Source organism: Mchenga conophoros, linkage group LG13 (assembly GCF_057382185.1).
Source record: "Mchenga conophoros isolate Kocher_MC1m ecotype Shallow Benthic linkage group LG13, M_conophoros_male_GT1.1, whole genome shotgun sequence".
Classification (NCBI taxonomy): domain Eukaryota; kingdom Metazoa; phylum Chordata; class Actinopteri; order Cichliformes; family Cichlidae; genus Mchenga; species Mchenga conophoros.
The window spans coordinates 1,534,131-1,561,981 of record NC_140538.1 but is presented as its reverse complement, the minus strand read 5'-3'; the positions used below and the strand labels follow the sequence as shown (position 1 = coordinate 1,561,981).

Below are 27,851 nucleotides of genomic sequence, written 5' to 3'. Positions count from 1 at the left end.
GGGATTCCTGAGGATTACCCGTCATGCCCCGCGGGTAAAGATGGCGACAGCTGAGCAGGGCAGCGGATCAACTTTCTTGGAGCGGCTCTGAGCGGATTTCCTTCCGCGGACGGAGCGTCTTAGCCGGCCTCAACCCGACCCACTGCCCTGAGCTCCAGCGCGGACCTCGGCGCTGCTGTCCGGCCTCGGATCGGTCCGGAGCCCCCTCCCTTGGCTCTCCTGCTCCTCCGGAGGAGCGGAGCTCGGACAAAGTTTCCTCTCCTCCCCGGGACCGAGCGGCGCGGACGGGGCCTCAGGTAAGTTCGCGCCGGGCGGGGTGGGGGTGTCCCTGGTGCGGGTCTTCATGACGAGCCGCGCGGCTCGCGGAGCGCGGAACTGGGCCATGGTGGGCCAGTTCGCGTCGGTTTGACGGCCTGCCCGCGGGGGGGGGTGTCGTGTTTGTGCCTGTCAGACAGAGCCGAGGGCGTACAGCCGCGGCCCCAGCAGCCAATCACAGGACGAGCAGGACGACCCTAGAACGGGGGGCCCAGGCCCTCAGCGAGGCCCCCGGCAGTTTCAATTGCGACTTTATTGATGCTCAGCAAGAAATGTCAAAATAAAAGCCTGTCAATGTTCGATCAAAAGTTTCATTAGAGCGTTATGACGACATGACAACGATAAAAAGAATGAATCCTGATTTTAAAAGTTCAGCAGAGACTTCTGAGCCAGCGATGGCGGTAAACCCAAAACGTCTCCGCTGTTCAAACACGTCACTGATTTCACTGATCTGAGCTCAGTTACTAGACAAAGCAAACCGGCTTCAGTGAGTTAGCATGTAACAGCCAGAGGTGGGAGTTACCGCACGACACGACGTTATCGCGATACTTCGCTCACCACTCGACGTTATTGTGTCGAATTGAATCAGGTTATCAAAATTCATCTTTGTTTATTTGTTTGATCCACAACGATCGTGTTTGTCCCGCATCAGGTTTTTTCTCTAAAAGACTGACGGTGGCGTCCGATGTGATTGAACGGGCTCCAGTTATTTCATCGGTGCTGAGTTCTGAAGAAATGAATGGTCTCCAGTTTTTATGGAAGTTTAATTTGAATGCAGAGACAGAATATCAACAAAATCACGTCACGGTTTTTCGTTTGACCCAATTTAAAATAAGTTTAGTGTTTTTTCACAGTGGTCATGCTATTTAATAAATTATTGATATGTGGTGGTCCTGTGAGAATGGCGAGGGCCAGCAGCTCTGACCATGCCCCAGCTGAGATACATACATGTCCTTCATTCACACTTCCCAGCAGTCCCCACAAACATACAGTAAATACTAATAAACAAAGAGTAAAAACACGAGCGACTCCAACATTAACTCGTGAACAGTTGGCTAACAGACGCGTGTCCGTCACACATGGTGATGGAAACTAGGGCTGGGTATCGTCACTGATTTCTAGAATCGATTCAATTCCGATTCACAAGGTCCCAAATCGATTCGATCCACGATTCGATTTAATTCGATTCGATTTAAATCTGGGAAATTTTGACAGTCAGAAGTATAATTCAGATCAGAACATTTACATATTTTTGTATCTATAAAAAGGAAGCTGACACTCGCAAGACTTTATCCAAGGTGTGAGCATCACAGCAGATGCCTTTGTGTCAAAGTAGCTGAAGATAAAACAGAAAAACATGTAGGTGATTTTCCTGGCCTGGGATTTTATAAAAATATTCTGCAGTACATCAAAAACAAAAGAAAACCATTAATTAATGAACATCACCTCTGACGTTACAGTGGTTTTATTAGAGACACGGCTAAGCGTTTTGCATTTTGAATAATTTTAAAAAGTTTAAATTTGTTCAGTATTGAACAGCAGAAATGAGGTTTTCTTTTCGGAAGAATGTAAAAGGGAAAAAAACAGCGGCCGACAGCCTGTAAACAACAGTAGACTTGTGCGTAACAAGCAAGCGAATAATGAAGAAAGGGAAACTGTTCGAGAGAGAGGGGGGAGGGAGAGAGGGGGAGGGAGAGAGAGCTGCGCATCGCAATGGAAGCAAAACAGTAAAAGTGAATTCATGACGATGTTTATGTGAAGCGTTTGGATCTTCTTTAGCTGCTGGTTCGGTCAATATTGTTTGGAGAGAGATCAAACTAACAGCTTTAGAATCGGCGCATAAAGGGCGTGAACACAAAGCGCCGACCCGCCGACAGATCAGAATCAGCGAGCTGTCGGCTTTCAGCCCCGACTGTGAGAAAGGCGACATCTAACTGATTCTGATCCGCTGTGTGTTTAAGTCTATGTGCAGAATCCCTGTACCTGCTCTCATTTACTGTTTGGTGGTTCTTGAAATTTTGTGAGATGTCACCTGAGATTCTGGCATTTCGGACAAAATAAATTTATATTAAAAAATCGATTCAGGATTTTAATGAATCGATTTTACGTTATCCAAGCCAGAATCGATTTTAATCGATGAATCGATTATAAAAACCCACCCCTAATGGAAACGTATGCCCTTTCTCAATTCTCAAGTACGCGAGTCCGCGCTCGCGTTCTCGGCGAGTCAATTGTACAATTGGAACACCAGCGTACTCGATGATGTCACAGGTCCAGAGTTTTTACTGCCGTCGCCTCTTAATTTAACTGTGATTAATATGTTATGAAGCTTAACTTTGATCTCAGCCAAACTGATTTACTCAGGAACAAATAAAACACTGAAATGATGATGATGATCTAAGAGACTTATACATCATGTTTAACCTCAGTAGTGAAAGACTGCGGGTGCTTTGAAAATGATGTGCTAGGAGTCCGCTGTTCTCGCCGGGTCTAGTGACTCTTGACCTCCCAGTCAGCTATCGAGCTGGTCACAGACGTCTCTGAAAACATCGGAGCACTTTTGCGAATATGTGATGTCTTGATAAATCGAGCAGATATTTGAAGTTTACACAGCTACATCCTCACCTGAAAATATTTTGAAAGTTTTATTTGTGACCCAGAAAGAGTAATGCTTTAAAGGTTTTAGCCGCGCTCCTCCGCCATTGCCGCGTTTGAGTTTTGGACGAAATGCATTCTGGGATATTTAGCTGTACCAAGTCCACACGAGCCACCACCGATGCATGCTCGATAAAACGGGCGGAGCGAGAACACGTCCGGGAATTTTTCTCAGCTTGATGCTTTGAATTTGAACAGTACTTGGTCTCCGACTGACGACGGATCACGAGTCCACGAGAACGCAAGTACGCACCAATACGCATATTGAGACAGGCCCATAATCTAACCAACGTTACATTTATTGCATTAATATGTGAGATGTTTAAATTTTAAATACTGAGGGGACAGTAACCATGGAAACTCTCAGCAGAGGCAAAAACAACACATGCAGTGGAAGAAGAGAAGTTCTGTGTAATAATGAGAAATGACAGGAAACGTATCGATTACATGAAGAGAGGGAGGTGCACAACATCGGAGGGTCAGGAGCTGAACGCCAGCCTGTGTCACACATCAGACGCCTGATGATGCTGAAACTGCAGCACCTTTAGACAGACATCCAGTGTTCAGCTTCGCTGTCTTTCCATTTCAGGTCGCCACAAACACACAGACAGTGCGAATAAGTATATAGAAGAGAGATTCTACTGGCTCCACTACATTTGTCTGACTGACTGTGTCGGGGTAAAATAAATTCATAACCTGTGATCAGCTGCATGTTTCTGATAGAGTCATGTCGTGTCACTGTTTTAAGGTGGAGCTTTAAATGGGCTCGTTTTTCATCCCCAAACAGAAAGTAAACACAAACACTTCCAGCTGTGTTTCTTGGTTACAATCAGGCATTAAAGCTGATTTTTATACACATTTACATATATATGATTGGTGCTCCTTATTTGTATAGTTACTCTTTTATCAGGAGTACCATCACCGTAAACTACTCTGATATACTTTTTATTGTTGCTCAGCACTCGTCAGACAGCCTTCAGCCGGCTTGTCCGTTTCTAACCCGAGGGAATCTGGTTTCTTCTGTGAAGCCATCAGTAGCATCATTCCTAATAGATGTATCAGTTTCTCATGTATTCCATTATCCGAGCGTATGACCGGCATATAAAGTAACGACTGTAACACTGCATCAATTCCCAGCATCCTGTTTTTGAACACGTTTCCAGCAAAGAAGTAATGGACGCCGAAATATATGTGTCAACTTCCTGATCTGCCCCCGACCACAACAATGCAAACACGTGACATCAAATATGATGTGACGCCGTACATCGGCCTGCCTCTTGATATATAAAGCATATAAACACGTGCAGCAACAACTTGGCACAAACACATCACGACCGTGTCCTGACCTTTATTTTCACTCTGGTGCTCAGTAACTCTGCTCTTTGTACTTTTGACTTGAAGGACATCTCCTTCAAGTAATACACAGTAATACACAGTAATACACAGTACAGCTGTCTGTGACTTAGGGCTGCCACGATTATGTCGACTATCAAAATCGTCGACGACTGATTTAATAGTCGACGCGTCGTTTGAAGCTTTGTAAGATCCTGAAAGACGCAGGAATAAGTAGCAGGATTTAAGAGTGTAATAACGGACTGAAACAGAAGATGGCAGCACTGCATGTACAAGGATGCCAGCTGCCATTAAACCCCGAAGAAGAAGAAGCTGTGTCCGGTATCGTAGCTGTGTCCAAATTCAGGAACCACATCCTCCTCTGGCCGCATTTGTAGGCCGATTACGTTACAGCGACACGACGAAGACTGTCCACATTCGAAGACTCCGACAAATGCGCCAGATTTGAAGGATGGGTCGGGTGTATACTTGGTGGCCCAACCTATCCCAGAATTCATAGCCCAGCTCAGTTTCCAACAATGGCGGCAGCTAGTTAGTTTTAATATTACTCTTATTATTCTTTCTGGGTCACAAAATAAACGTTTAACATATTTTCAGGCTTGAATGTAGCTGTGTAAACCTCAAATATCGGCTCAGTTTATCAGGACACCGCATATTTTCAAAAGCGCTCCGACGTTTTCGGAGACGTCTGTTACCCACTAGCTCGATAGCTAGCCGGGGTCAAGGGTCACTAGAGCCGTGAGAACACCGGACTCCCAGCAAATCGTTTTCAAACCCACCGCCGTCTTTCGCTACTCAGGTTAAACATGATATATGAGTCACTTAGATAACTTAATGTTATTGTTTGGCTTTTTTCAGTATTGTATTTGTTCCTGAGTAAATCGGTTTGGCTGAGATTAAAGTTATAGTTTTTACACAGCTGAATAAACGTCAAGCAGACAGCTGATTATCAGAAGTGTGAGATGCTCCAGAATTTACTCCGGTGTCCTGTTATATTTTAGATAGCAAGGAGTTTATTAAACTTCACCGAAACAATCTGCAAACTTCATTAAAATTTAATAAACTATCATCTTGTCTTTATTTTTAGTTAGCACCTTAAACACTTAAAGCTGTAAGCTAATGATAGTTATATAAGAGCAGATGCTGCTGGTGCAATAAGCTGTACGTTTTACGTCCAATGGATGATGATCTGATTAGTCGACTAATCAGAAAAATAATCTGTGACTAGTCACTAGTCTGAGCAGCAGCAGCAGTGAGTCAGTCTCCACAGGCACCCGTGTTAAAATAAACATGTTTAGTCTCTGTGGATAATTTCCTTCTTCATAACACAGGTATGGGGAGGATGTTTCTGTAACTCACCTGTTTTCATTATTATCACCTGTTTGAGGGGCGTGGCCTCTGACTGACAGGTGGATGATGACACAGGTGGATGTAGCTGCTACCTGTCTGCTAGCTTCACCTCTGCACCGTGTTTGTGCTGTTGGTAACTTTTGGAGCGTTTCTAATGACATCACCCGACCAATAACACGGCTGCTGGGAGGTCACTGTACTAACAGACCGTCCATAAAGGCGGAGCTCCTGTTTGGGTGTACACTGAAATTCTGGGATTTTGATTGGTTGCTGCTGCACCATCTTGTCCAAATATGGTCATTCCTAGAAACGAAAAGCAACGTGGAGGCAGAAAAAATGCCGAAATTAAAATGGCTGAAATTCAGCGAGGCTGTGTCCGTCTTAGACGTACAGTCTGTGGTGGCGTGTTGATCGTTGCTATGGTGAAGGAAGGTGTCGACACAGCGCCATCGAGTTGCTGCAGGCTCAGAAAAACATTCTTTGTCGGCTGGAATGAAAACAGGAAGTAGAACAATGATGGTTTCCTGCTCCTACACAGTTACTGCGAGCTGATTGGCTTACAGTTCAGTGTGTGCTCACCTGAGGCTACGGGGTGGTTCTCAGCGAGTTTTAAACGTGCCTCAGACACCTGAAGGCACCGCTGTGGGGACCTCTGGGGGAGTCTGGCTCGCAGTAATCTGATTACAGCATGAGACACAGGAAGTGAAGCTGTCCACCCCCCCTTTTGAGCCCCCTGCTGTGAGGTCTCATACACTGAGGTTACGGCTCTGGCGTGTGTTCTTGCAGGTAGTGAGGGACACTCTCCGTCATTTGTGTTGTTGTTGGAGTGACCAGAGGAGGAGGCGGAGCTCACAGTTGACTGAGACACCATCTGTCCTCGCTGTCTCATGAGGAGAATTGGACATGCTCTGCCGCTCGCAGGACACATGAGCCACAGAGCTCACCTGCTCAGGTGGGTGGGTGGGTGGGTGTGTGTGTGTGTGTGTGTGTGTGTGTGTGTGTGTGTGTGTGTGTGTGTGTGTGTGTGTGTGTGTGTGTGTGTGTGTGTGTGTGTGTGTGTGTGTGTGTGTGTGCGGTTTCATGTTGAGGTGAGTCACATTCAAACCAGTCAGCTGGTATCAGCTGTCAGGTGGAAAGGTGACTGCTGCTCGGCTCTGATAGGACGCCTCGGGTATCATCGTTAGCTGTGAGATGGCCGAGCGCTCGGGTTTCAGATGATTTCATTCGGTGTGATAAATCAAACGCACCCTCTGCTTCTTGGTGCCGAGGTCAGGGGCAGGATCCCTGCATAGGAAGTTTCGGTGACCTTTGACCCCTTATAGGGTCTCGGGGTTCCCTCCATTTGTTTGAAGCTAATCTCGCAGCACCGTCACAGGCCGCCATGCACTCGTTGCTGTTAGCTGTGATGCGACCTCTGCCACGCCCATGTTGGTTTAGGTTCAGGGCTAACTCTGGGGCAGCATCACTACTTATCTGATGCATTGCCATGACAGCTGATGCAGCAGACCCAACCTGTGTTAGATCAGAGTCAGTCAGCAGAAGTCTGTGCCTGTTGGCCAATCAGATGTCTAGAAATGGCGTCGGTGCTCCTGTTGGTGAGTCACGTTGACTCTGATTGGAGGCGCATCGGTAATTAAACGAGCAGAACTCGAGTTAACTTGAGTGCAGCTGTGAGCGCGCTTGTCTGCTGGATGCCACAGGAAGTGCAGTCACATGATCACAGAACCTGCGCCAGTCGGCACCAGCTCAGCTTCATGTGAGGTCAAAGGTCACGGAGTTTTACTGCGTTTTTACTGCGTCGACCTTCAGAGTATCAGCAGTATTACTGCTAGTATCAGTAATCCTAGTACTGCTCTTTAGTCGCACTAACCCTCTGAGCAGCTTTGTTATTTACTGGCACAGCAGTCACATGACCTCCGCCCTCACAGATCCATCCTACCCATAATCCTCTCTGAGTGGAGATAAACCTCTGTGGCATGTATATTGACACACACACACTCCCGCAGCAGGTGGTCATCCTGACACCGACCCTTGCCTCCGATTGGACGGTATTGATCACATATGTGTGATGGGTGCAGGAACCTTGTGGTGCATTGTGGGAGATGCGGTTTGCACCATCCAGTCTTTGTGATCTCGCAGACACGGCGCTGCGGCTGCTGGATTCCCAGCATGCCATCTGCTGCAGTTTGACCTTCAGCCGTAGATGAGTGAGCTGTGATGTCAGAGGCAGGTGGTCAGCTGCACTTCCTCCCAATCAGACGGCCGTGACGTGGGCCTGCAGAGCCTGCGAACTGACCCGGGATCAGCTCAGCTCACTGTGTGTTTGGGCGAGTGTGTCTCTCAGGTGTTGAACTCCTCACTGTGATTGGTCAATGAGCAGCTCAACCTGCTAAATCAGTTCATGTTTATGTGAACACGTGTACACAGAGCAGGGCGATATGACCAAAAATATTTATCACCATATACATTTGAAAATTTGTGATAACGATATAACTGACGATATAATCGACACGAGACAAAATACTTTACAACTCCTCAACTTTATTAGTGCAAAAAACCCCATCAATGCATTTCCACTGAAACAAGCAGCTGTTTTTTATCTGCATTAAAGTTATATAAACATGTAACAGTGCAAATGCAAATTCCTCGCTGACAGTTTAACCAAAAGGCGTTTCCAGTGGAAACTGGCCGACACATCCTCAGCATAACCATGTATAACATCCACAAAACTTAAAAAGAGGTTATACACACAGAGTACGGTAACATTATGTTGAAGCACAGTACGTATCACTCTGCGAGGCTCCGCCTACGATAGCCGTAACGCTCCCACAATCCATCAAGCGGTGCGGCTTCGTAGCTCAGCAAAGTCGTACTGAAACATCTGACAGATTTTCGAGCGCCGTGCACATAAAATCGTCTCGAGGTCAGTAAACACAACCAGAGTTCATACATAAGGCGCACGGGATTATAAGGGGCTCTGTCGACTTTCAGAAAAATCAAAGGATTGATTTTAAGTGCGCCGTATTTTCCAAACAACACGGTAATAACGACGGCCCGCTAGCATGCGCTACCAAAAATAGTGCTTTGTTGTGTATCTGACGGACGAAAGCTAAACCAGTTCCACACCAGTGAAGCTGCAGCATTTTACAAACCAGTTCAGGTTCATGGTTTCACTCAACGATCCGCTTTCACTCTTCTCATTCTGTGTCACTGCCATGCTTTTTTCCGCCATGTGCGTATGTAAACAAAGGCACTGCGCATGTGCGTTTTACCCATATTCTATCGCCATATTTCATTTTCTTATCGTTGCCCAACATCATACCGGTGTTACTGTGAACGGTGTGATATGGCCCAGCACTACCTGTCTGACACACCTGTGCAGGTTCAGTCTTGGGGAATAACAAACGTGTTGTGTATATTTACATTTTTGCTCATAAATATGTTTCTGTTTTATTTCATTAAAATTTTATTTTTTATTTGTTTCTCCTCTGCAAACGTTTTATTTTATTTTCAGCCAAGTTTTTCTCACTTTGGTCTTTACTGGTGTGCACGTGTGTGTGCGTGTTCTTCGTCCTGCGCCTTGTTGGCCTCAGTCTGCTTCCTGTGTTGTGCGCTCGGCCCTCCTCTCGTGTCCTCTGTGTGGCGGCGGCGCTGACTCGTGTTTCCGTTCCTCCATCTTGTGTTTTAGGTACTTTCAGGCAGCGTGAGGGTTGCACGCCGGCAGGAGGAGGATCTGTGTGTGCGGACATACAAGGTGAGGATGTGTTTGCGGTCTCTGCTCTTTCCTGGTGAGGGGTTCAGATTCTGCTGCAGCCGTTGCATGACCAAAGCGGTCATGTCGATTGGCCAGGTGACATCTCCATGGTGACGCTGCAGGTAGCACTCACATTCAGCTCTTCGTTCGAGCTAACTGCAGCTTCATGTGGAAAGGGTGAAATCTGACCCGAACCCGCAGCCAGGATCAGCTACAGGAGGATTATTCTGAGCATCACTCGTGCTAAGCTGCTCTGGCCTGGATCAGTCTGACGAGCTCACACCATTGGCTCGCTGGGTCACGGCCGCACTTCCTGTCTAACAGCTGCTCTCTGTTTCAGGCTGGATCGTCCTGTGGATGACCTCCTCTCGGGACTCGCTCATCCTTCAGGTACAGACACCGGCGACCCGATGATGATGTCACACACACGTAGCACATGTACATTCACCTGTAATAGCCAGCAGAAGGAAGGGGAGAGACTAATCGCCCAGAGCGTGTAACCGAAAGACTTTCCGCAAGCCGCAGTAAGCTCCTCCTCCTCTTCAGCTGTCGGTCGTGTCATCACGCAGGTGAGCCGTTTGAGGGGCGTTTGTCCTTCTAACATGCTGCAGGTCTGTCTCGCCATCGCCGCTCTCAACTCCGCAGCTTGTCATCAGATCTGCACTGTTTTTGAGGTCATTTAATAGAGGAAAGGGCCCCACCCCAGCCCCTAATTACGTCTCCCAGCAAACTGACACATCCTTGGAAAGTTGGAATTAAAATTAATTGCAGCCAGTTTGTGATTAATTACAGCGCTCCCTGACCACGTAAAAGGTAGCACGCCTGGGGTGGACGACGAATGGTGGGTGTCTGCGTGGTGTTGGGGGACAATTAAATTCATACTTCCACCTTTAGATTTGAGATATTGTAGCTTATGTCGGAGAAGGCTCTCCTTTACCAAGGAAACCGAGACGGGAAGCAAAGAGACAGCGGCGCTGTCGTCTTAATAAAATGTCCTCGTCTTCCTCCTCACCTCAAGCCTGTGCTGACGTCATGGCGCTAACACACAAATGCATAAACGTGCTCATTTATTCCCCAAATTGTTCTAAGTGCTTATTATAATTACTTATTAGCAGAATAGACATGAGATCCTGCCGTCAGATTCACGCGTCCTAAAAATCCCACGTTCCCTGTCAAAGACAGTCTGGTTACATCGTTTATTATTATTTAAGAGTCCAGCAGCGTCCAGAGGCTAACGGCTGCCCTACTCCCAGAAAGGTTCAGTGTATCGTCAGCAGCTGTTGTCGGTCAGCAGTGAGCTCCTCGGACTCCTGTCAGAGTTTTACAGGCGTGTCCAGAGGAAGCAAAGGCAGACGCTTCCCACACGGCATTGACAGCTGAGGTAAACGGTGACCTGACAGCCTTCAAAGATGGGAAAATCTCCCTCACTCACTGTTCAGCTGCCTGCTCTCTGCTGACCTCTAGTGGTGACATTTTACACGCAGCTGTCAGATCGATCCAAACCAGCAGCAGCAGGTTCAACACCGATCTGTGACCGTCTCAGAGGCTGAGTCAGTTGGCTGAACTTTGCCCTCTTTTCAGTGTCTTCCTCTTGCCGTGTCTCGTACAGTCTCCATCCCCATCATATGACATCACGTGGCCTGACTTTACTACCCCTCCATGCGTTGCTGTTGATTAACCTTCTGTCTTCATGTAAATGAAAGTGGGCAGGACTCGGGTTTCCTGTTGGCGTCCTCACATGCGGCGTGTTCTCCCGCTGAAATCAGTTCATTCATTTTCCAGTAGCTCCCAGTTCAGGCGCTGTGGTCCGTTTCTCACAGGCGTACGCAGCTGATTTTAAACGCCGCTGCCTTCGACTTCACTCACAGAGCAGAGTTCATTTCAGCAACATCAGAGACGTCCGGAGGGATTTGTCTTTCGTGAAATGATCCAATATGAACTTTTAAAGATTGCTGATTTATAAAACATTAACAAAGCTTCAGGCGTGTGCATGTGAGCGTGCACATAGGCGTGTGTTCGTGAGGTGGAACAGAGGGCGTTTCCATCGTGTGGAGAAGCTTTAAAGGACGTTCAGTGTGACATCAGAGGTCCTCACAGAGGGTGTGTGTGTGTGTGTGTGTGTGTGTGTGTGTGTGTGTGTGTGTGTGTGTGTGTGTGTGTGTGTGTGTGTGTGTGTGTGTGTGTGTGTGAGAGAAACAGGAAGTTGCACAGTGATCAATGGCCTGCCATTGGCTCCCCAAGGGCAGGACGCGGTCATGTGATGTGCATTAATTGGAGCAGAGAGTGGCGGGTGCGTGTCTGAACACTACATTCACACGTTACAAATCAGAGCTTTGACCTTTGACCTCCACATGCCAGTTGAACGTCCAGTGAGCTCACAGTCAGTCAGAGCAGAGCGCTGTGGCAGCTGTAATCATGTGACATCATCATCAGCTGTTAGCACATTAGCAGTGTTAGCTCCACTCTGTCACATGCTAACATTAGCGTTAGATCAATGCAGCTGCACTTCCTGTTCTGGAAACAAACGCAATCAATGAGAGGCCTGAGGGACGGACACGCATGCACACACACTTTACTGTAGTGGCGAGGGTGTATTTGATGCTGATGACGGGCGACCGAGCATCGATCTGCACACACAGAGAGAGGGTGAGGGGGCGACGGTTGCAACAGTCTAGTTGCGGTCGAGGCGTTGTGGTGGGTGGTTGTCGGGCGTCCGAGTCGTTTTGTGCCTCCTCTAACTCGTCTTCTCCTGGCAGGACTGACAGACCGACACGAAGTTACACAGGAAGGAAGCACGGCCTAGGATGGCGAGTGCGGCGCCGGCCAGGAAGCCGTACCGTAAGGCTCCACCGCAGCACCGCGAGTCACGCCACGCCCTGCCCACTGCTCCACCGCCACCTGCACCGCAGCCCGACATCAATCAGGTAATCAAACACACTTTAAAGACACCTCCACACCCCCCGCAGCACCTTGTCCGTCAGCGGCTGTCTGGCGATGGGATGAGGCCTGGCGTCCCAACCCTGCCGCCGCCACTCTCAGACAGCGAGCTGGAGGTTTCCAGCCTTTCCAGCCTGGAGCTTTGCACCCCGCCGCCGCTCTTCAGAGGACATATCCACCAACCCAGCTCAGCGAAAACCGCGGTGGCGGGCATGACTGCATCCGGTCACGATGCCATGATTCCTCACCGAAAGCCGCGACCTCAGCGCGGCACGAGTCCTCGCAATGTCAAGACCTCCATTAACACAGGAAACCAGGCTTTCCTGGGACATGGAAGCCCCGCCCCAGCCCCGAAACACGCAGTGAGCTGCAACCCTCGAGGAAGACATCACCACCTCAATTACTGCATGAACGCCGCTGGCCGGACGCGGACCGCCAGCGCTCCTCGGAGCATCCTGAAGCAGCCGACTTCACTGGGTGTGGAGACCTATGACATTATCAGGAAGTCAAAGTCGGTGGAGATGCTAGATGACGGCAGAGGGTGGAGCAGCGCCAGCCGGTGCCCTCCAACCCGTTCTCTGGATCGGGTAGAGCAGCAGGGGCTGACCTGGCGGCGGTCCTCGTCCCCGCCCTCCCCTGTCAGGACTGACTGGAACTGGAGGATGCAGGCGCTGCAGGAGAAGGTCCGCTTCTCTAACTTCTTGGATGAGATCACCTGTCGGGTCCTTAGCCCCGCCCGCCTAACACTGCTCGGCAGGTCGGCTTCTAAAGAGTATATAAGCCCCGCCTCCCAGCGCCGCCACCCCGCCTACAGAAACCAGCAGGTGGAGGGGTCTTCTGCAGACCGGACTCGACGCTGGGACGACTGGGTGGCAGCGCTGCAGCGGCCCGGAGGCACGCAGGAGGAGGGGGCGGTGCGGGAGACCGCGAAGCAGCAGCAAGGGTACAGAGAGTGGGCGGGGACTAAACGGCAGGTGAAAAGAGGAGTTAAGGTGGACAAACCTCCTCTCTCTAATCTGTCACTGCTGTCACACATCAAGGTAGGTCCACTCCACCTTTACCCCGCCCCCAACCATTTCCTGTTGTTCTTTTCCTGCTGCGGGTGAAAGGTCACCAGTCCAGGGTAGCGGACTGGTCTTATCGGTTCACACTGAGCTCATTAGTTATTGATCATCAAGATGACATCACACAGGGGCCACATACAATACATAGGACACCAAACTCCCAGTGACGCACTCTGACCTCTGACCTCGCTTTGACCTCTGGTTGTGCACCCCTTGATTTTTGTAACTTGTGATTGGCTCTTCAGCGGTTACGCTGCGATGTTGTCTCCGTGCTGACACCATACTGCAGCAGCTTGTTGCGCTTTAATGGCGGGTATACAGGGAGTGCAGAATTATTAGGCAAGTTGTATTTTTGAGGAATAATGTTATTATTGAACAACAACCATGTTCTCAATGAACCCAAAAAACTCATTAATATCAAAGCTGAATGTTTGTGGAAGTAGTTTTTAGTTTGTTTTTAGTTTTAGCTATTTTAGGGGGATATCTGTGTGTGCAGGTGACTATTACTGTGCATAATTATTAGGCAACTTAACAAAAAACAAATATATACCCATTTCAATTATTTATTTTTACCAGTGACACCAATATAACATCTCCACATTCACAAATATACATTTCTGACATTCAAAAACAAAACAAAAACAAATCAGCGACCAATATAGCCACCTTTCTTTGCAAGGACACTCAAAAGCCTGCCATCCATGGATTCTGTCAGTGTTTTGATCTGTTCACCATCAACATTGCGTGCAGCAGCAACCACAGCCTCCCAGACACTGTTCAGAGAGGTGTACTGTTTTCCCTCCTTGTAAATCTCACATTTGATGATGGACCACAGGTTCTCAATGGGGTTCAGATCAGGTGAACAAGGAGGCCATGTCATTAGTTTTTCTTCTTTTATACCCTTTCTTGCAGCCACGCTGTGGAGTACTTGGACGCGTGTGATGGAGCATTGTCCTGCATGAAAATCATGTTTTTCTTGAAGGATGCAGACTTCTTCCTGTACCACTGCTTGAAGAAGGTGTCTTCCAGAAACTGGCAGTAGGACTGGGAGTTGAGCTTGACTCCATCCTCAACCCGAAAAGGCCCCACAAGCTCATCTTTGATGATACCAGCCCAAACCAGTACTCCACCTCCACCTTGCTGGCGTCTGAGTGGGACTGGAGCTCTCTGCCCTTTACCAATCCAGCCACGGGCCCATCCATCTGGCCCATCAAGACTCACTCTCATTTCATCAGTCCATAAAACCTTAGAAAAACCAGTCTTGAGATATTTCTTGGCCCAGTCTTGACGTTTCAGCTTGTGTGTCTTGTTCAGTGGTGGTCGTCTTTCAGCCTTTCTTACCTTGGCCATGTCTCTGAGTATTGCACACCTTGTGCTTTTGGGCACTCCAGTGATGTTGCAGCTCTGAAATATGGCCAAACTGGTGGCAAGTGGCATCTTGGCAGCTGCACGCTTGACTTTTCTCAGTTCATGGGCAGTTATTTGGCACCTTGGTTTTTCCACACGCTTCTTGCGACCCTGTTGACTATTTTGAATGAAACGCTTGATTGTTCGATGATCACGCTTCAGAAGCTTTGCAATTTTGAGACTGCTGCATCCCTCTGCAAGATATCTCACTATTTTTGACTTTTCTGAGCCGGTCAAGTCCTTCTTTTGACCCATTTTGCCAAAGGAAAGGACGTTGCCTAATAATTATGCACACCTGATATAGGGTGTTGATGTCATTAGACCACACCCCTTCTCATTACAGAGATGCACATCATCTAATATGCTTAATTGGTAGTAGGCTTTCAAGCCTATACAGCTTGGAGTAAGACAACATGCATGAAGAGGATGATGTGGACAAAATACTCATTTGCCTAATAATTCTGCACTCCCTGTATACAGCTGCGTGCGTGTGGTGACGGCGTGTCGGTAAGCCGAGCTACGGCTGCAAAGGGTATGGTGGCCGCTTCAGTCCGTCCAATCATGTGACAGTGAGACGGAGAGCAGAGCGCAGGGCGGAGTCCAGAGTGACGCGCATACACACAGTTTAAAGTGCAGTTTGTTGTGTGTCTGATGATGTCGTGTTGTGTTTCAGGAGGCGTTGTCGGACTCGGACAGGATCAGGTGAGTCCGTTTGAACGTAACTTCCTGTCTGTCACGCCTTCTCATTAGCTTAGCCGTTAAAACAGGAAGCTGGGCAGCATTTGTCATCAAGCAGCTTCAAACTAAAGGACGTGTGGGCTGTTTGTCCCGTTAGTGTCGGTTATTAACAGGAAGCAGCTTTTAGTTCAGCCAGGGTCATGTGGTCTCTGAACAGGAAGCTCTGTCTTCATCACTTCCTGTCTCCTCCCAGAATCCTTCAGCAGCAGAATGAGGACCTGCGGCGCCGCCTCTCTCTCACCACCCACAAGATGGAGGCCATGGAGGCGGAGTTTGACAGCAACCGCCACTACATGGAGGCGGAGCTTAGCCGGACTCGAGACGACCTGGACAAGATGAGAGACAAGTTCCGCAGGTGGGTGGAGTCAGTTCATCAGGAATGAGAGTGTCAGTCGCACCGCTCACTCTCTTCCATGAAGTACACTTGCAGTACTTGTACTTTGATGTTTGCAGTACTTGTACTTTGATGAATGGTCCCGTGCAGCTGTACGCTCACGGTTGAGTTTTCTTTAACCAACAAACGCGATCCTCGCAGCGCCGATAAAATCAGCTGACCCTTTCCGTACGCGTGTGCTTTGCTCTGATCGAAGGTTAATCAGCTGACCGGCCTGCGCCCGAGTCTGCACGCGCTCCGTCACGCTGCTGTGTGTACTGTGTTTCTCGCAGATCAGAAAGTACTTGTTCATGTACCTGTCAGCGACGCCCGCCGTCACAGCCACACGTGGAGTCCGGTCGTCTCTTACGCGACCCATCCACGTGGCGTTTTCTCGTCTCTACAGGCGGGGAAACGCTGATCACAGCGCCGAGTCTCTATCTGCTCCGGCTCAACACTCTGGCCTCCAATGAGCCTCGCCTCCAGCGCTCTGCTTCCGTGTCTGACGCGGCAGCGATTGAAGGGTCGAACGCACTGCTGCAGTCTACGGTCGGGCGAGCATTACTCATACTGGCGCTCTCTCTCTCTCCCACCTGCAGACTCCAGAACAGTTACACAGCGTCTCAGAGAGCCAATCAGGATCTGGAGGAGAAACTTCACGCTCTGGTAAACCTCTGCCTCTCACTCACCTGACCTTTGACCTTGAGATACTCGGGAGCACCATAGCAACAGGGTTGATCGAGCTCATCCAATAACTGATCAATACCTGAATAAAAACACTGAGGCAGCGTATTGATCACCTGTGGGAGAGCCACGGTTACAGTTTGGACATGTTTGTTCAAACAAAATGTTCTGTGTTTTTACAAATCCACTGAGCATGTGCAGTGACCTTGGGTTACTGGGCAGTGCAGGGGTGTGTTATGTTACTGAGTGTGTGCATTTATGGTGATGTCATCAGCAGGAACGGCGTGTTCAAAAACTGTCACAGTGACTATTCACGCAGCACAGACAACGCTAGCTGGCATTGGTGTTGAAATTGAGTCAACTAATCACTAACAGTGCCAAATGAGTGTCAAGCAGCATGACTCCGCCCACTGACTCCAAATGAAAGAAACAATGAGCTGCTGTGGCTCCACGGGCGTTTCAGAGAGGACATTAGAGTGAAGCTGCTGTTCGGTCTTTAAGTGATGACTTATGAACCCTGGGTCTAAACTGCTCTGTTTATTAAGGCTGTTGTGCTTTTAACATGTTTTAATGTTTTGTATCTTGTTCTGTTTAATCTGAACAAGCCACTAAAAACAGTCAGTGATCACTGTCGGCCTCTGTTTTTATTGCAGCTGCTTAGTTTTAAACCCTTATGATGTAACTACAGCCCAGCCCATGCAGCAGTATATGAATGACTAACCTCGTATTGTGGATGAATAATCTCAGTTGTTCTCCTGGCTGAAGTTTGGTCCGTTTACAGCATCCTGCCATGCGATTGCATTTGTCTCTAACCATCGGGAACCTTCACGTTAACTTTTATAGAGTGGAAAGAAGTTAGCTTCATCCTCCAGCTTCACTGTTTGTTATGCTAACATAGCTGTGTAGCTAGCGATCACATAGGACATCATTATATACCAGCTAGCCCAACTTCAGTAACCCTACAAACGTCACTGCTGTTTAGTTTTCTGTCTTCATTTATGCTGGAAGTGATAGCAGAGCTTACGTTTGGATTTGTTTCAGAAATCTCTCAGTCAGAACATGCTATGTCCTGTTTAGGTAGAAGCTAGGGAGCTAACTTCCTGCTAACTTCTAACTCCGTTAAATGTCATAAATTCCGTTTTCATGGATGCCTGGATGATAAACTTAATTGTTACACCTGGTAAAGCAGCAACGCTGATCATTTTATTAAAGATGAAAGAATTTAGACAGTTTTTAACTCTCAGTGATGCCGCAGTGTTCGTTTGACTTTGGGACCTGAAGCGGAGTTTGGACCCGGAAACAGCTCATGACGTCAGACTTAAAGATTGGATATTGGGTGTCAGTTTATTCGTGCTAGCATGCTAGCATGTGAGCCAACTGTCCCCAGGTTCATGCAGTGCAGCGGACTCACAGCTAGCTGGCTAACTGTAGCTATGTTGCTAACATTATTGCTAACAGGCTATTTTCCAGTTTCGCTGAGCAGCTAACGTTAGCCTGTTTGTGTCTGTGGTCAGTTTTTATTTCACTCCTTAGGATATAATTTACAGGCACAAAGTGATGTAGCGTTTACTCTCCGCAATGGCAATTGTTAGCCAGCTAGCTGTAAGTGGTCTCTGACACGGGCAGCGTCATAAACCGCTGTATTTCTGGTGCTCAGGTGTGCACGCTGCCGAACACGCAATGACTCAGTTGGCTGCAGCTCACTGAGTGGGCACAGGGGGTGCCAGCGACCTCTGAAAGTTTGGGTGGGAGCTCAGCTGGGGTGGGTGGGGTTAGAGGTGGTGAACAGTTGACAAACTTCCTGTTTTTGTCTGACTGTCGTTCTTCATCTGTTTCTTTCTTTCTCCTTTTTCGCACGCTGCTCCCTGGTGGATTGACTCATCTTCATCACCTCCACCTTCATCACCTCCATCCTCATCGCCTCCATCAGGCTGCTGTCAGTCAGACATGGGTTCATGCAGTTGCGTTTCATGTTCTTCTTCCTCCTCCCTCTCTGTCCCCCCTCCTCCTCCTCCTGTTTGAGCACCAAGTCCTCTCGTTCAGCTGTTAAACTGATTTTTCTGGGAAAAACCTGAGCAGCTTTGAGAGGCGTGAGCTCAGCCTCCATCAGCCTCCACCTGTTCCTCCTTTAGTGTTACTGTAAGTTCTCTGTGACCGAGCTGGACTGAAGATCCGGCTGATTTCCGCCTTAAAGACTCGGCTCGCTGCGTTTTGAACTTTTTGGGCTTGGTGTTCAAACTCCGCCCGTCTCCGCCAATGGCGGTTGTGCATCCAGTTTTTTGTTTTTTGTTTTTTTTTAGCTTTTAGGTTTTCTGAGCTCGCCTGACGGATCAGGACGAACTGAAGGTTCGTCTTCAGGAAGAGACGATTAAAAACGTGTCCGATATTACCGAACATTCACGATAGTGAGGAAAATCATTCCCATCAAAAATACTTTTCTCCCGGAATATTTTCTCAAGTTTGTTTTTCCTCTTTTGGAGAAATATCAAATCTTAATTTTAAATCCCGACTTTTCTGTTTGTTGGATAAAAATGTCGTTTGTATTTTTAGAATCAGACTTTGTTAAAATGTTGATTTAAGACTAAATATTTGTGTTTCTTGCAGCTTTTTAAAAAACATATTTTGATATAAAATGTTTCTGGAAATCAGAACTTTTGACATAAAAAAAAATGTAAAAAAAATAGCGATTTTTTTTTTTTTTTTTTTTTTTTTTTTTTTTTTTTTTTTTTTTTCTTCTCCTTCCCAGAGCTGCTGTGAACAGCACACTTGTTGGTCAGTAACAAATGGTGCTCATTTCCACCTGCAGTGGGCGGAGCTTGTCCATTACATTCTCCGTGGTGCTGCACGCGTGCAGAATGCGTTCCTCTAGCTGCGGACGAAGGTCCTGATCTGACGATGAGCAGAAAACTGATGCTCACGTTTGAGACGTGCTTGCAGAGTAAAAGCTGAACATCGAGCTTGTTTTCCAGCTTCAGCGCTTTGATCGGGATCTTATCGATCTTATTGATCTCCTAGCACACGCCACTGCTTCCCATAATGCATCTGTAAGAGCTGCTGGCTTAATGCAGCATTCAAATGATCTGGGAAAACTAGCTTAACTTCACAGCGCTGGCTGAAGGAGGACTAGTTTGAAAAGCTGACAGGAGAAGCTGAGCTGCACGGAAAACTACAAACATGTTGCCCACACGGAAAAATGTGCGATTCAGTTTTTTCCCACATGATCTGAATGTAGGTTTCCACTGAAGGCCCACCTGCTGTTGCCTCAGGCTCCTGATTGGCTGCTTTACTGTGACTGATAGCTGGTACGCTAATGCTTTGTCTTTACCCCGCCCACAGCTGCGGAAGGTGGAGAGGGACAAGAACACGATGGACCAGGAGATCGTGCAGCTCACCAACAAACTGCTGGAGGCTAAAAACACAATCGACCATCTGGAGGAGCTCAACGTGAGAACAAACAGTCACTTGTGTAAAAACGTTCAGCTTCCAGGTCAAAGTTCAAAGTGTCAGGTGTTTCACAGTGAGACGACAGGAAGTAAAAACTACTGTGTGATAACTTCCTGATTGTCAAGACTTGCTGTGACCCCATTGATGGTCTCTGTAAAACCATTGTTCTGCAGGATGGGCTTTTATTTTGTTTAATGGTGTCTGTTTCCTCTGAGCGTGCTCTGACTGATGCTGTCTTCTGTCTGCAGGAGCGCTACAGGCAGGACTGTAATTTGGCCGTTCAGCTGCTCAAGTGCAACAAGTCGCACTTCAGGAACCACAAATTTGCTGATGTGAGTAACTTTTATTATTACGAGTGGGAAATGCTCTGAATCTGCAGTCTCTCAAACGTCCAGCAGGGGGCGACTCTGAGAAAATGAACCTCCTGCTCAGCTGACCTCTGACCCTAGTGAACTGTTTCCTGATTGTTTTGAGGTCTGAGTGAAACAAACGTGAAGTTAATTTGGGAGGATTTTAGTCCCTGTGGCGTCACAGCACTGCAGGAAGCAGCTGAGGGCGGGCCTACCTGTAGTTATCAGGGCAGTGTAGCTCAGCAGTGTCTCTGGGTTCAAAGGTCACATCTGCCTCTCACTCTGCTCCAACTGTGGTAGTTTCTTGCTCCAGCTGACAGGCAGAGTGTCAGTACTGAACGTCAGAGCTGACGTCACTGGAAGGTCCTCGCCGCTGCAGATGGCGAGGAGTTTTCCACTGGTCAGCAGGAAGCGGGCGAATGAATCTCCAGTATTACGCTTTAATGGAGGAAACTGGCACACGCGCTAATGCCATTAAAGCGTGAGAGTGGGATCGATCTGCTGCCTGCATCAGACCCATTAGTTTAGAGACACACACGGATATTTCCAGGAGTGTGTGTGTGTGTGTGTGTGTGTGTGTGTGTGTGTGTGTGTGTGTGTGTGTGTGTGTGTGTGAGGACTACTGACTTTGAAATGGGTCACCATGACAACCACTGCACATGACTTCAGCTCTGCGCTGGATTTCTGGAACAGGAAGTGACATATTTGGGTGAGAGGCGTGGTTATCTGGCCGTAGGTATCAAAGAGCTCCAGTTCAGGTGAAGCCTAGCAGACCATTAGCAGCAAGAGGCCACGCCCCTAATAATGGAAACCTTAAACCTCAATACAGTTTAGACAAGTGAGTTAAAAGCATCCTCCCCATGGACAGGTGTTACATTTGTCTCTGACTTTTCTTTGATATATATATAAAACTGTGTCATCTGCATCTCGTGATAGAGGTGTTACCGTAGAGACCAAACAGTTTGTGTGTTCGGCCGTAAACACGTTCATTTCTGCTGTGATGTTGTAACTCGGGGGACTGACTCACTGCTGCCTCTGCTGATTGTTAGAGGTACTGCAGGTTCTGTAACTTCTTGTTTTAGACCTACAGTTTATTGGCTGATGAAGACTTTAGTTTGTGACCCTGTCTGTGGAGCTGAGTACCGAAAGAACGGGAATTAAACGTGTGTGTGTGTGTGTGTGTGTGTGTGTGTGTGTGTGTGTGTGTGTGTGCAGCTGCCCTCAGAGCTTCAGGACATGCTGAACAAACACATGAAGAGCAGTCTCCCAGAGCGAGGCCCCACCCCCAGCTCTCAGGACCCAGACACGCTCAGTTTGACGCCCGCCGACGTCGTGCCGACCTCGGTCATCGCCCGTGTCCTAGAGAAACCCGAGCCGCTGGTCCTGAACTCTGCCCAGTCCAGCAGCTGCGGCCGGCCCGTCGCCGAAGACGTCTTCGTGCACGTGGACATGACGGGCCCCGGGGGGTCAGAGGGGCGAGGCCGGGAGAACGGTGCCGGTCAGGAGGCGTCGCAGCAGAACGGCTCGTGTCGCAGTCAAAGCAGCTTGGATGAAGAGGCAGGTGGAGCTCCATCTTTCGAGAAGCTGAACCCGTACCCGGCGCCACCTCCACCCCACCCCCTCTACCCCGGGCGCAAGGTCATCGAGTTCTCGTCGGACGACAAAGTGAAGATCCCGAAAAACTCGCCGCTGCCCAACTGCACATACGCCACGAGGCAGGCCATCTCGCTGAGCCTCGTGCAGAATGACGACGAGCGGTTGGCACCTGGCAGCCCCGCCCCCTCCTCCTCCTCTGGAGCCCAACAGCGCACGCCACCATCACAGAGAGACGCCCCCAGCGAGCCGCTGTCCAGCCAGTCCAGCCCATTCAGCAGCCCGCCTCAGGTAACTGAAGCCCCACCCACCATCACACTAGTTAAATCTCAGATGCGAGCTTACGACGATGATGATGATGATGATGATGATGATGATGATGATGATGATGATGATGTTGTTGTTGTTTTTAACCCCTCCCACTCAGGCACCCAGTGTCCTCGCGAGCTCTGGCAGCTCTGAGGAAGACCTGATCGCCAACTGGCAGCGGATGTTCGTGGAGAAGATGGCGCCGTCCAGCGACGGCACGCTGCTGCACCGCACGTCCTTCAGTAGCCAGACGGCTCAGGAGCTGCAGAGGAGGAGGCAGGTGGCGGTGGGAGTGGGAGTGGCCTCCTCCTCAGACCGGCACAGGACGGCGTACTCTGACGGTGAGGAGGGCTCGTCGGCACGCAGCTGGACACCGAGCCGCGGCTCCAGCCTTGACACAGACACCGACACCGAGCAGCGGGTGGGGAGGCGGGGCTGTTACGGCGGCAGGGACTGTTCGGAGGAGGAGGGAGAGCAGCTGCTGATGAACCTGGACGATGACGGCGGGAGCGGGGACACTGCAGTCACCGTGGTGACCAGCCCCGGTGACGCCCGCAGGGAGCTGGAGGAGGAGGGCGAGAGCTCAGGGGAGGAGAGAGACATCCTGCCCCACGAACTGCCCGTCATCTCAACCCGTCTAATGGACTTGGACCCCGCCCTTGGCGCCATCGCGCTGCATCGGCCCCAGAAGAGCCCGAAGAGGATGGGAGTGCACCACCTGCACCGGAAAGACAGCCTGACCCGCGCCCAGGAGCAAGGCACACTGCTGGACTGATGCTTGCTCGCCCCGCACTGTGCTCCACTGACCTGATGCTGAGGTCAGAGGTCACACCCATCCAGGATATAGCCATACTCTACCGTATGCCGAGCTCGCCGCCCGACCCGGGTGTGTGCGTGAGACACGAATCACTGTCCACATACTTTTGGTCTGATGACGTGTCGAGAGTGGTGATGATGTAGCAGAGAGGAGACATGGCCAGAAGTATGTGGACACGTCAATCGTAACATTTGGCAAACCGTGTGCACGTGTGCGGGCGTCGTTCACTAACAATGCGTCCACACAAATCTGTGATTTCTGTTTTTGTACCCGAATCCGTACGCGCAGTCAGAGAACGCTGCAGCGTCCACGTCACATATTCAGCACTCCCATTAGCCTGACCGTCACTTGGTTTGTTTACGTTTGAACCGTGGCCGCTCCCGTGGAAACACTGTGGAAAGCTCCGCCTCTTCTGGCCTCCTTGGACACTATTATTCAAGTTTCCTTTTCTTCGCCTTAGACACGTAAGCGTGTGTCCTTGGATAGAGAAATGGGGGCGGGGCCATATGTGGATAGTATGCTAATTATATTGCAATTGCGCAGGGCTGGTTAACGGATTAACGGCCGGTACACATGTGAATCCAGCTGTAATATGGCGCCGTTTAAGAACGTTTCCACGCAAATATTGGTGAATGAGGCCAATAGAGTTCTGATCAGCTGATTATCAATCAATCATCAGATAATGTCCATCCGTATGTGGACAGCCTAAACCGAAGTTTGACGTTTCTGTGAATTTGGAAAAGAAATACTTTTGACTGGTTGGTTCTCCACGAAGGTGTCCGCATATTTATGTCCATATGGCGTCTTTGATTCTGAGTCTGCATATAGAGTTTATACAGTATGAGCAAAAGTATGTGGACAATTAAAGGTTCAGTTAAATTCTGAACAATCAACATTCAAAACCACGTCGTGTGTGTGTGTGTGTGTGTGTGTGTGTGTGTGTCAGAGCAGAAAAACAGATTTTAAAAGCAAAACTTTTATTTTGAAGAGACACACACAGACAGTGCCTCGCTCGCCCTCAGTCCCTCACTCTCTCACTCCATGGTTGTGAGTGTGACACCGGGCACACTAAGTCTTTTTACTAAGACTTATTTTGAAGTCTGTACTAATCATTGATTTCCTGTTGTTTAGTCAGCTGATGGATTTGTTGTGGAGCTGCAGACTGAGGTTTGACCTTTGACCCAGATTCACCTCTGCCCCCTCGAACACCCAGCCTGTGGGTTGGGGGCGGGGCTTCTTCTCAACTCACACCTGGAATGTACCAGTTTTGTTTTTTTGCTGTCATGTTTTTGTTTTTTTTGTTGTGAAATATTGAGTATTGATCTGTTATTAGTTTTATTGTTTGCCGTTTATAGATTTGTGATTTTTGATTCCCCCCCCCCCCCCCCCCCCCCTGGTCAGTTTGTGCTTTTGTCGTGCATCTACAGAAGCCTGTCGGTGCCAGAAATGCTCAGTTTCATTTAAATGATGATTGAAAACAAAAACTCTACTGATAGTCCTTTAAATAGCAAACTGATTCCTACAAAATAAAAGCCTCTATAGTGGGGGAAATTGGGGTTAAAACAGAAATCAAAGAATCTGTTTGACTTCCTGCAGTGCCCCCGGTGGCCTGGAGGAGTTTATATTTGTGGCACCTGTGAGCCTCCGTACCTGACCTCACTCTGTTCTTCTTCTGATTGAATGTCAGCTCGTTGCCTCCTCACAGCTCTGATTGTCACTCCCACCGAGGCCCGACGTTGGGTCATCGATTGGTCCCGCCTCTCTGACTAACGGAGGTGATCGATCATTGGATGGATTAATGGTGGAATGTTCAGGGGCTTTTTTCAGGTTTCCTGCAGAGAAAACTATTTACAGAAACGGGAGCTGCTCACAGTTTTCAGCCGCTTTCACGGGACGTGATGTCACAGCGGAGAGCGCTGCAGCCGCTGACAAGTTAAAGCTAGGCCGCTCGCTGATGTGGTGGGAAGGTCGAGTTGTGGTTGTGGCGTAGCGACAATCGACTGTTTGATGAGTTTCAGCGCTTTCTGAGATGTAAACTGCCCGTGTGCATGCTACGTGACATTTACACACCTGTGCGTATGTCTGAAACTTAACGGACTAAACGCTGTGCGAGCATTATGAACAATGCACACCGACAATTATCTGAAGTGACAGCAGGGAAGTTCACGCCTCCCTCCTCCTCTGGGGAAACGTCGAGGAGTTCATGTTGACGTTTATGGCATTTCTCAACAGCGATGCGCCACCTGGTGGCAGATGGCTGCATAATATTTAGGACACAATCAATTACCGCCATTGGTCAATTTAAATTTTACCAACTGGATTAACTCGTACGTCTGGTAACGACTAGTGACAGTAGCGACCACGCAGTGACCGCATGTGAGGTCAGATGTGCCCGCTGCTGTAACTCACAGTTCAAACAGGAAGTGAGGCATCTTGGTCCAACCGTGGCGTCGTGGGACTGAGGTTTTTTTTTTTTTGGTTTTTTTTGTTTGTTTGTTTTTTAATCGTAACTTTGACGATGTGAATCAGCACGCGATGTCTCGCTGAAGGACGCCATCTCTGTTTGACCTCACAACATGCTACATCTGCCCCATTATACACCGTGATGATGTCACAGTGATGTAGTTTTCAGATTGTTAGTTGACAGATGGTGGGAAACAGACCAAAAGAGTACGCACTGATTCAGTTGAAATTAAACAGCAGAAAAAGTAAACGAATCCGCACCAAACGTCACGCCGGAGCATCGAACCCTGAGCGTGTCCAGGTGGACTGTGTGTGTGTTTGGGGGGGGTCGTATTGATAGAGACTTGAGGTGTTTGTGAGGACATTTCAGGCATTTTTCCAGTGGAAACACTGAGGTGAAGGTGGGCGGGGCTTCCTGCTCAGACTGCAGGTGAATAAAACATAGACAAGCGGAGCGAGCAGCTCAAAGCTGCGAGCTGATGAAACATTTAAACCTTTTTTTCCTTTTGCGAGTCCTTCATCCTGCAGACATGTCGTCCTCCTGCTGGAGTCGTCAGCTGCTGTTAAATTATTCACCTTTTTTCCGTCTCGCTAATATTTCAGTGTGTGTGTGTGTGTGTGTGTGTGTGTGTGAGAGAGAGTGTGAGACTGTGAGGAATGAGGTCACTGAGACTTTCCAAACAGACCAGGTTTCAGGGTCGGAGTCCTGGTACCGTTTACCTGGTACAAAACCAAAAGGTAGGTGTGTGTGTGTGTGTGTCAGTGTGAGAGAGAGAGTATAAATAGATGATACATGAGGACTCGTACATCTTTAATGATGCGACTTGTCGGAGCAATGACATCACTCTACTTGTTTTACCCTTCACATTAAAACACTTCACAGCGTCAGTGTGTTGTAGCCTTTAGTTAATGCTTTTATTCTGAAAAGTATTAACTAAAGAGGTAGGAAACGGTGATGAACGACTCTGGTGATCTAAGGTCAGACTGAAGTGGTGTTTTTCTTGTCTGCTTCCTGTTTAAAGTGACTCTGTGTCCCAGCATGCATCAGAGAAACATGCAAGTGTTCGCGTCAGTGGGTCCTTGATTTCCAGGCCCCGTGACAGCGGCGAGCAGCTCCTGTTGTCGTGTTCGTCTGATGTTTTTGGAAGCTCCGTTATCAGTGCTTGCTAACGTGTGGTGTTGCGCTGTTATGCGTCTCCTTTTACAGAGTAGATGATTTTTAAAAAATGGCGTTGATGAGTCAGATCCTGTTTGGAAGCCTCTGTATTAGTTGGCTCACCTGTGCAGGTGGAGCTGGGCGGCCTCACTGTTGGCGCTAAAAAGGTAAACACACGTTTCTACTGTATTTTCTTTTTTCGTTCTGTTTCGATGTGTCTGCACCAAGCCGACACCATCATGGCTGCGGGCGGACGGACGGGCGGGGGGCTTATGTGAAGACGACATGGAGTCACCCGAGGACCGACAAACGGTAACTAGTGGGGGAGTGTCTGATTGTAATCCCGCCCCTTACGCTCTCCCCCCAACGGGTGCTGTCTGAGGTCACGACCTCTGACCCCAGGCGCGGTGTTTTCGGGGTCAGCTGGGTGGTTTCCTGTCCTTGCCGCGTCTCGCCTGGCGGACAGAAACGGACTGTTAATCTCTGACGATTTTATTTTCTCAGTTTGTAAACAATGTATATTTTAAAGCTAATAAAATATTTTAAACAAAGCTCCGCCTCCTCGCCTGTTATTGTTTTAAGGACCTTTAAGTCAGGTTGGAGTTTATTTCCTTCATGCAGTACAAACCAATCAGATCGTCTCGTGTCTGAGCTTCACTTCCTGGTTCAAACTTTATTAATACAGCAGCTCATGAACAGTGTGACTGACTGAAGCTGGCGCTCTGTGTTCGACCTTTTGTGTTCTCATCGTGGGGTCACATGACCTGTGAGACCTTCGCGTAGTTCCCTGAGGTACTGCGCAAGTAAATGGGCGATGCTTCTCTGTTACCCATGCCCAAGCAGGTTTTTATCTACTAGGGGCGACCGTGGCTCAGGGAGTTGGGAATCGCATCTGTAACCGGAAGGTCGCCGGTTCGGTCCCTGGACTCTCTGTCCTGGTCGTTGTGTCCTTGGGCAAGACACTTTACCCTACCGCCTACTGGTGTTGGCCAGAGGGGCCGATGGCGCGATATGGCAGCCTGGCTTCTGTCAGTCTGCCCCAGGGCAGCTGTGGCTACAACTGTAGCTGCCTCCACCAGTGTGTGAATG

General features: G+C 48.7%; 1 protein-coding gene across 6 annotated transcripts; it reads left to right on the top strand.

The window, feature by feature from the left end:
• Positions 1 to 27,313, top strand: tjap1 (tight junction associated protein 1 (peripheral)). Of its 6 annotated transcripts, XM_085295937.1 has the most exons (13): positions 1 to 296; positions 6,460 to 6,625; positions 9,362 to 9,427; positions 9,768 to 9,817; positions 12,184 to 12,351; positions 15,509 to 15,537; positions 15,767 to 15,928; positions 16,546 to 16,612; positions 18,561 to 18,590; positions 19,967 to 20,074; positions 20,323 to 20,406; positions 21,640 to 22,308; positions 22,445 to 27,313. In XM_085295937.1, the coding sequence occupies exons 5-13, from the start codon at positions 12,232 to 12,234 to the stop codon at positions 23,099 to 23,101; spliced, it is 1,926 nt and encodes a 641-aa protein (XP_085152063.1). In that variant the 5' UTR covers positions 1 to 296; positions 6,460 to 6,625; positions 9,362 to 9,427; positions 9,768 to 9,817; positions 12,184 to 12,231; the 3' UTR covers positions 23,102 to 27,313. The 6 variants fall into 6 exon arrangements, with proteins under 6 accessions (XP_085152063.1, XP_085152062.1, XP_085152064.1 ...); XM_085295936.1 differs by lacking the exon at positions 6,460 to 6,625; XM_085295938.1 differs by lacking the exons at positions 6,460 to 6,625; positions 9,362 to 9,427.
• Positions 27,314 to 27,851: the final 538 nt, after the last annotated feature.